The sequence below is a fragment of the Myxine glutinosa genome, unplaced genomic scaffold, assembly GCF_964187855.1.
Source record: "Myxine glutinosa unplaced genomic scaffold, kmMyxGlut1.1 SCAFFOLD_1082, whole genome shotgun sequence".
In the NCBI taxonomy this organism is placed as follows: domain Eukaryota; kingdom Metazoa; phylum Chordata; class Myxini; order Myxiniformes; family Myxinidae; genus Myxine; species Myxine glutinosa.
In genome coordinates this window covers 63,468-73,012 of record NW_027617177.1, presented here as the reverse complement: position 1 = coordinate 73,012, position 9,545 = coordinate 63,468, and the positions used below count along the sequence as shown (strand labels likewise).

At 34.6% G+C, this 9,545-nt stretch overlaps 1 protein-coding gene across 1 annotated transcript; it reads right to left on the bottom strand.

Moving 5' to 3' along the window:
- Positions 1-4,111: 4,111 nt before the first annotated feature.
- LOC144889141 (uncharacterized) lies at positions 4,112-5,710 on the bottom strand. Its single transcript, XM_078769079.1, has 4 exons — positions 5,545-5,710; positions 4,625-5,056; positions 4,345-4,538; positions 4,112-4,253 (listed from the first exon to the last, which is right to left on the bottom strand). Exons 1-4 carry the CDS (start codon positions 5,659-5,661, stop codon positions 4,112-4,114), a joined length of 885 nt encoding a protein of 294 aa, XP_078625205.1. The 5' UTR covers positions 5,662-5,710.
- Positions 5,711-9,545: the final 3,835 nt, after the last annotated feature.

The following is a 9,545-nucleotide window of genomic DNA, read 5'->3' as shown; positions in this document are numbered from 1 at the left end:
GTAAAGGTCTAAAGGTTAGAGACCATTGTCATCTCACTGGTAAATATAGAGGTCCGGCTCATCAAAGTTGTAATATTAATTATCAACTCCCCTCTTTCATTCCTGTCTTTCTTCATAACAACGCTCATTATGATACACATCTATTTATCAAGGAACTCTCAAAGACTTCTGGAAGTATCTCAGCAATTCCAAACACGGATCAGAAATACATTTCATTCACAAAAACAATTCACACATCTCCTATTACTCATATCAGATTTCTTGATACATTTAAATTCATGGCAAGTCCATTGGTTAACTTGGTTCAAAATCTAAAAGAGTTTCCATGTCTTTCAGAGTATTTTTTAGATAAAGATTTTCTAACACAAAAGGGAATTTACCCCTATGACTATATGGACTCATTTGAGAGATTCAATGAAACACAACTTCCTTCAAAAGAAAATTTCTATAACAAATTAAACAACAGTAATATATCTGATAAAGATTATGTACACGCACAAAATGTTTGGGAAAAATATAACATCAAGAATCTTGGCGAGTATCATGATTTGTATCTCAAAACTGATGTCCTTTTATTGGCCGATGTATTTGAAGCCTTTAGATCTGTTTGTCGCACTGGATATGGATTGGATCCTGCTCACTACTACACAGCACCTGGATTGGCCTGGAGTGCGATGTTGAAAATGACAAAACAAGATTTGGATTTGATAACCGATGTTGATATGCTTTTGATGATTGAAAAGGCAAAGAGAGGAGGAATTTCACAAGTCTGTTCAAAGAGATACGCAAAAGCAAATAACAAATATCTTCCAAATTATGAATCAACGAAAGAGAGTTCTTACTTGATGTACTATGACGCAAACAACCTGTATGGCTGGGCAATGTCTCAGGCTCTTCCTTATGGAAAACTTAGATGGGTAAAGGAAAAAGACTACAAAAAGGTTTTACAAGATGTATGTATCTCTACACAAAAAGAATTGGATGATTCAAAGGTTGGTTATTATTTTGAAATTGATTTAAAATATCCAGAGGAACTCCATAACCTACACAAAGATCTCCCATTTGCTTGTGAGAAAGAAAGTCCAAAGAAGGAGTGGTTAAGTGATTATCAACGATCATTTAATATAGGTGAATCAACAGAAAAATTACTTACTACATTATATAACAAGAAAAATTATGTTCTACACCAAAGAAATTTGCGACAATATTTATCAAAAGGTCTAAGAGTAGAGAAGATCCATAGGGTTCTAAAGTTCAATCAAAGTCATTGGTTAAGGGGGTACATTGATTTCAATACACAAAGAAGAACAGAGTCAAAAACCGATTTTGAGAAAGACTTTTATAAATTGATGAATAATGCGGTCTTTGGTAAGACCATGGAGAATGTGAGGAAAAGACAAAATATCAGACTATCAACATCTTGGGAACAAGCATCAAAATTAATTAATAGACCGAGTTTTACTAGAGCTGAGGTCTTTACTGAGAACTTTTGTGCGATCCATTTGGTTAAAGAGAGTATTGAAATGAACAAACCTATTTATATTGGAACAACAATTCTTGATTTATCAAAGTCATTAATGTATGATTACTTTTATAATAACTTGAGGAAGAAATATCAAAATGATGTTAATCTACTTTATATGGATACAGATAGTTTTATTTTGCAAATTAATACTGATGATGTTTATTCAGACATGAAAAAGGACATTAATATCTATGACACTAGTAATTACAGCCCAGAGAGTGAGTTGTTCTCCTCCAAAAATAAAAAGGTGATTGGAAAGTTCAAGGATGAATTAGGAGGAAATGTCATGAGTGAATTTGTGGGATTGAGGTCTAAGGCTTATGCTTATAAATATATTGTGAATAACGTTGAAAAAACTGATAAGAAGTTAAAAGGCATAAAGAAAAATGTCATAAAAGAAACAATAAACTTTAAGGATTATTATAACTGTTTAACAACAAAGAAAGAAGAGTTTAGAAAGATTAATGGAATAAGAAGTTATAAACATCAATTATTTTCAGAAGAGATGAATAAGAAAGCATTGGGGGCTTTTGATGATAAGAGGTTTATTTTAGAAAATGGAATTGATAGTCTCCCTTATGGTTATATAAGTATATAAGTGATAAGATATATATATAAGTGATAAGATATATATAAGTGATAAGATATACATAAGTGATAAGATATATATAAGTGATAAGATATATATAAGTGATAAGTTAAAAAGGGGGGGGGTTGGGGATTTTAACGGGCTACCGCCGCCTTTTTTACTATTATATAAATGATAGAACCAAGTATCAACCAGACTAAAGAGTGGAGGTGTAATCAACCTTGGTATATAAATGGAAAACATAATGAATGTGAAAAATATCAAATAGGTATAATTGAAAAGGCAACTGGTAAAAAAGTTCACAAAACAAATAAGAGAATTAATTTAAATACCGGTGAATTGGGTAAAAAAGATGGAAATATTTTTGAGTGGACGGAAAACTTTGATGGTTGTCAGGAAAATATATACTTTAATTTAAAAATGGTATGTGGCACTGGAGGCGCTCAAGCAAGAACATTGAGGGAGGTTTACCATTTTATCTTAGCTCAGTTAAAATATCTTAATAAAGAACCAAACTCAAACATATTTTTTGTTAATATATTAGATGGTGAAGAGAGTTGTAGGAGAATTAAATTATTTCCCACGCATAAACAAATATTTGTAGGGTCGTTGTTTGAGTGGGTTATATTCACCAGATGATATTAAGAGTAAAAGGTTAAAAGGTCCATGAGGTCAGAAGGATCACAGGTGTTTAAGTGGTCTAATGAATAAGGATAACATGTCAAAAGGTTAGAAGGTTCGTAAAGAACAGGGTGAGAGAAATATAGGTGTTTAGGGGCAATGAGGGAGGGAAAGAATTAATATGGAAGTGAATGGGTCAATGTTTGAGTGGGTCAAAGATTAATCTGCCAGATGATATGTAGAAGAAGGATGATAGGTCTATAAGAGAAAACAAATATTTGTAGTGTTTGAGTGGTCTAATGAACAACATTAAGGATAGGTACTACAGACAAAAGGTTCATAAAGATGAGGGTGGGAGAAATAGAGGTGTTTATGATTTTTGAAAAAGACAAGGGGGTAAATGACATTAGATAGGGATTTCCCATGTTAAACGGAGGTGTCCCAGAAGCAACATTATTACACTACTGATATACAGATGGAAAAGCCATTTTGAGAAAGGTTATACAAAAAAATGGACTAATGAATTATTTAAAATCGTTGATGTAATGGATACAGTCCCTTGGACCTACAAATTATATGATTTAAATGGAGAAGAAATCTTAGGGTCATTTTATTCACAGGAATTACAAAAAACAAAGCTGATAACCCTTGAAAATAATAAATAAATAAAAAAATGTAATGGGGATACGTTTTTAAATCTGTGAACCCCAAACACAGAATCCCACAACTTTTTAGTTGGGGCTTAACTTTTGTGTGTATAACGGGGATACGTTTTTAAATCTGTGAACCCCAAACACAGAATCCCACAACTTTTTAGTTGGGGCTTAACTTTTGTGTGTATCATGGGGATACGTTTTTAAATCTGTGAACCCCAAACACAGAATCCCACAACTTTTTAGTTGGGGCTTAACTTTTGTGTGTGTGTGAGTGGGTCATAATAATGTACAAACCCTAACCCAACCCCCACATTAAAACACCATATTTGTTAGTCAAAACAACTGAATCCATTACATCAACCATTAAAAAAAGTTCTTAACTCCATCTCTTTGTATGACCTTCCAATTCTATTTATCTTTTCCCAACTTTTTAAAAACAATTCAATGATAATATAAGATAAATGAGTCTGTGAGGTTTGACATTCATTCAAAAATTCACCTCACATCCAGAACGCTAACCCAACCCAATCCCTAACCCATCCCCATCCCTTACCCAACCCATCCCTAACCCTCACATTCAAAATCCCAACCCTAACCCAACCCATCCCTAACCCATTAACCCAACCCCATCCCTAACCCTCACATTCAAAATCCCAACCCTAACCCTAGCATAATCTTTTTTTCCTTTTCTTTTTTTAATACGTATTTCAATATTTTTTTTTAATGCTTTTTAATACGTATTTCAATATATATATTTTTCCTCTTCCTCCAATTCTGTCTTTCAAGGCTTTCAAGTTGGAAAAAGTAGAAATGGGAAGAAAGTATTTTCCAGCATCTTCTTCCCCGAACTTTCTTGATATTGCTGAAATACATGTAAAAAAGAAATATATTACTTATCTAATATTGAATGAAATAACATATACTTTAATTGATTATTAATCAACTGAACTTACCTTAAATCAAACGTCATTAAAGAAAGAACATTGTTCATTGCTTTAGAATCCAAAGAGCCTCCAAGGTAAAACTCTTTCGTTGGATTATCAAGGTAAAACTCGTTCTCTTGGTCATGGTCTTTAAACAAATCGATCATTTCACCCCAGGTTGTGGCAAAAGTGGTATTTTCATTTTGAATCTCAGATACAATTTCCTGTGAGAGAAAATAACAACGTATTAATTAATTATTTTTTACATTTAATACACAATTATTATATGTATATTAAAATAAAATATTACCTTCATTGATGAGAAATTTGAATCGAGTTTATCAAGGTGAAGGTTTAGCTCCACACAGCTAGAGTCTCCAAAACGAAACCAGTTTTCAAAGTCTCCAAGGTAAAACTCTTTTCCTAATTTTATGAAATTTAGTGAGTCTCCAAGGTAGGCTCCACAGTTAGAACCATCTAGGCAGACCTCATAATTTGTTTTTCCCAAATTTAGTGAGTCTCCAAGGTAGGCTCCACAGTTAGAACCATCTAGGCAGACCTCATAATTTGTTTTTCCCAAATTTAGTGAGTCTCCACGGTATAACTCTTTGGCTGGGTCATCAAGGTAGAACTCGTTCTGTGGGTCTTGGTTGTTCAAAAGGTCTTCAAACAAATCAATCATCATTTCACCCCAGGTTGTGGCAAAAGTGGTATTTTCATTTTGTATCTCAGATACAATTTCCTGTGAGAGAAAATAACAACGTATTAATTTAATACAATATTATTATTTATATAAATCAAGCTCTATGAATATTAAAAGAAACTTTGCTGACTCTTACACGAGTCTTATCTACAAAAAAAAAAACAAAAAAAAAAAAAAAAAAAAATACAAAAAAAAAAAATCCCCAAAAAAAAAAAAAATACAAAAAAAAAAAATACAAAAAAAAAATACAAAAAAAAAAAAAATACAAAAAAAAAATACAAAAAATACAAAAAAAAAATATACAAAAAAAAAAAAAAAAATTCCAAAAAAAAAAAAAAAAAAATACAAAAATATATATATATATACAAAAAAAAAAAATACAAAAAAAAAAATCCAAAAAAAAAAAAAAAAAACACAAAAAAAAATATACCAAAAAAAAAAAAAAATAATCCAAAAAAAAAAAAAAAATACAAAAAAAAAAATACAAAAAAAAAATAAAAAATAAATAAATAAATAAATAAACTTACCTCCATTGATAAGAGGTTCGAGTCCAGTTCATCAATCTGAAGGTTGAGCTCCACACAGGTAGTAGGACTCCAAGGAATGTCAAAGTTATCCAACTCCTTTTCAGCATAGTAGTCCATTCTCAAGTGAAGCAGAAAGTGTGTTTGAAAAGGCCTGTGTGGTTAGTGCCTTTTATAAGAAAGACTGGGTGTGTCATTTCCTGTGGAAATTCCCTTGGGCAAGTGTGGGCAAGTCTGGGCAAGTCTGGGCATGTCTTAACTGGAAATGATGTAATGTCTCAACAGAAAATGATGTAATGTTTCAACAGAAAATGATGTAATGTTTCAACAGAAAATGATGTAATGTTTCAACAGAAAATGATGTAATGTTTCAACAGAAAATGATGTAATGTTTCAACAGAAAATGATGTAATGTCTTAACTAAAAATAATGTAATGCTGGAGAGTTTATAAAGTGGGTGGGCTTTAGTAAAACGTGGGCGGGGCCTACCAAAACAGGGCGGGGATTAACAAAAAGTGGGCGGAGCTTAACAAAAGTGGGCGGAGCTTAGCAAAAAGTGGCGCGGAGCTTAACAAAAAGTGTGTGGCACAGGACCCGAACATAATCAATCATCAATGAACAACAATGATCATTGATAGTAAGAGAAAAAGGCCCATAAGACCAAGGGGGTCAGGAATAGAGGTGTTAAGGGGAAATGAAGAAAAGTGATGGTGAGAGGGAAAATTACATGGAAGTGAGAATGATCATAGGTTCATAAGGCTAGAAGGATTATAGGTTCATAAAGGAAGAAAATCATAGGTTCATAAGGCGAGAAGGATCATAGGTTCATAAGGTGAGAAGGATTATAGGTTCATAGAGGGAGAAATAGAGGTGTTTATGATTTTTGAAAAAGACAAGGGGTAAATGACATTAGATAGGGATTTCCCATGTTAAACGGAGGTGTCCCAGAAGCAACATTTATCACCTACTCACCAACACAAGTGCGAAAAGTGGTTTTTCAACACTAACACAAGTGCGAAAAGTGGTTTTTCCACACTAATACAAGTGCAAAAGTGGTTTCCTGCACCAACACAAGTGCGAAAAGTGGTTTTTCAACACTAACACAAGTGCGAAAAGTGGTTTTTCAACACTATCACAAGTGCAAAAAGTGTTTTTTCCACACTTATACAAGTGCAAAAGTGGTTTCCTGCACCAACACAAGTGTGAAAAGTGGTTTTTCAACACTAACACAAGTGCGAAAAGTGGTTTTTCAACACTATCACAAGTGCAAAAAGTGTTTTTTCCACACTAATACAAGTGCAAAAGTGGTTTCCTGCACCAACACAAGTGCGAAAAGTGGTTTTTCCACACTAACACAAGTGCGAAAAGTGGTTTTTCCACACTAATACAAGTGCAAAAGTGGTTTCCTGCACAAACACAAGTGCGAAAAGTGGTTTTTCAACACTAACACAAGTGCGAAAAGTGGTTTTTCAACACTAACACAAGTGCGAAAAGTGGTTTCTCAACACTATCACAAGTGCAAAAAGTGTTTTTTCCACACTAATACAAGTGCAAAAGTGGTTTCCTGCACCAACACAAGTGCGAAAAGTGGTTTTTCAACACTAACACAAGTGCGAAAAGTGGTTTTTCAACACTAACACAAGTGCGAAAAGTGGTTTTTCTACACTAACACAAGTGCGAAAAGTGGTTATTCCACACTAATACAAGTGCAAAAGTGGTTTCCTGCACCAACACAAGTGCGAAAAGTGGTTTTTCAACACTAACACAAGTGCGAAAAGTGGTTTTTCAACACTATCACAAGTGCAAAAAGTGTTTTTTCCACACTAATACAAGTGCAAAAGTGGTTTCCTGCACCAACACAAGTGCGAAAAGTGGTTTTTCAACACTAACACAAGTGCGAAAAGTGGTTTTTCAACACTAACACAAGTGCGAAAAGTGGTTTTTCCACACTAATACAAGTGCAAAAGTGGTTTCCTGCACCAACACAAGTGCGAAAAGTGGTTTTTCAACACTAACACAACTGCAAAAAGTGGTTTTCCAACACTAACACAAGTGCGAAAAGTGGTTTTTCCACACTCATACAAGTGCAAAAGTGGTTTCCTGCACCAACACAAGTGTGAAAAGTGGTTTTTCAACACTAACACAAGTGCGAAAAGTGGTTTTTCAACACTAACACAAGTGCGAAAAGTGGTTTTTCCACACTAATACAAGTGCAAAAGTGGTTTCCTGCACCAACACAAGTGTGAAAAGTGGTTTTTCAACACTAACACAAGTGCGAAAAGTGGTTTTTCCACACTAATACAAGTGCAAAAGTGGTTTCCTGCACCAACACAAGTGCGAAAAGTGGTTTTTCAACACTACCACAAGTGCGAAAAGTGGTTTTTCAACACTAACACAAGTGCGAAAAGTGGTTTTTCCACACTAATACAAATGCAAAAGTCGTTTCCTGCACCACCACAAGTGCGAAAAGTGGTTTTTCAACACTAACACAAGTGCGAAAAGTGGTTTTGCCACACTAATACAAGTGCAAAAGTGGTTTCCTGCACCAACACAAGTGCGAAAAGTGGTTTTTCAACACTAACACAAGTGCGAAAAGTGGTTTTTCAACACGAACACAAGTGCGAAAAGTGGTTTTTCAACACTAACACAAGTGCGAAAAGTGGTTTTTCAACACTAACACAAGTGCGAAAAGTGGTTTTTCAACACTAACACAAGTGCGAAAAGTGGTTTTTCAACACTAACACAAGTGCGAAAAGTGGTTTTTCCACACTAATACAAGTGCAAAAGTGGTTTCCTGCACCAACACAAGTGCGAAAAGTGGTTTTTCAACACTAACACAAGTGCGAAAAGTGGTTTTTCAACACTAACACAAGTGCGAAAAGTGGTTTTTCCACACTAATACAAGTGCAAAAGTGGTTTCCTGCACCAACACAAGTGCGAAAAGTGGTTTTTCAACACTAACACAAGTGCGAAAACTGGTTTTCCAACACTAACACAAGTGCGAAAAGTGGTTTTTCAACACTAACACAAGTGCAAAAAGTGTTTTTTCCACACTAATACAAGTGCAAAAGTGGTTTCCTGCACCAACACAAGTGCGAAAAGTGGTTTTTCAACACTAACACAAGTGCGAAAAGTGGTTTTTCAACATTAACACAAGTGCGAAAAGTGGTTTTTCAACACTATCACAAGTGCAAAAGTGGTTTCCTGCACCAACACAAGTGCGAAAAGTGGTTTTTCAACACTAACACAAGTGCGAAAACTGGTTTTCCAACACTAACACAAGTGCGAAAAGTGGTGTTTCAACACTAACACAAGTGCGAAAAGTGGTTTTTCAACACTAACACAAGTGCGAAAAGTGGTTTTTCAACACTAACACAAGAGCGAAAAGTGGTTTTTCAACACTAACACTAGTGCGAAAAGTGGTTTTTCCACACTAATACAAGTGCAAAAGTGGTTTCCTGCACCAACACAAGCGCGAAAAGTGGTTTTTCAACACTAACACAAGTGCAAAAAGTGGTTTTTCAACACTAACACAAGTGCGAAAAGTGGTTTTTCCACACTAATACAAGTGCAAAAGTGGTTTCCTGCACCAACACAAGTGCGAAAAGTGGTTTTTCCACACTAATACAAGTGCAAAAGTGGTTTCCTGCACCAACACAAGTGCGAAAAGTGGTTTTTCAACACTAACACAAGTGCGAAAAGTGGTTTTTCAACACTAACACAAGTGCGAAAAGTGGTTTTTCAACACTATCACAAGTGCAAAAAGTGTTTTTTCCACACTAATACAAGTGCAAAAGTGGTTTCGTGCACCAACACAAGTGCGAAAAGTGGTTTTTCAACACTAACACAAGTGCAAAAATGGTTTTTCAACACTAACACAAGTGCGAAAAGTGGTTTTTCCACACTAATACAAGTGCAAAAGTGGTTTCCTGCACCAACACAAGTGCGAAAAGTGGTTTTTCAACACATACAAGTGCGAAAAGTGGTTTTTCAACACTAACACA

What these genes read in the sequence shown, in the direction of transcription:
- LOC144889141 (XM_078769079.1), bottom strand. Translation starts at nt 5,661, where the DNA reads ATGGACTACTATGCTGAAAAGGAGTTGGATAACTTTGACATTCCTTGG. An exon ending in CAAATTTCTCATCAATGAAG is followed by an intron (nt 4,539 to 4,624) that starts GTAATATTTTAT and finishes TTTCTCTCACAG; the next exon opens with GAAATTGTATCTGAGATTCA. An exon ending in TTAATGACGTTTGATTTAAG is followed by an intron (nt 4,254 to 4,344) that starts GTAAGTTCAGTT and finishes CATGTATTTCAG; the next exon opens with CAATATCAAGAAAGTTCGGG.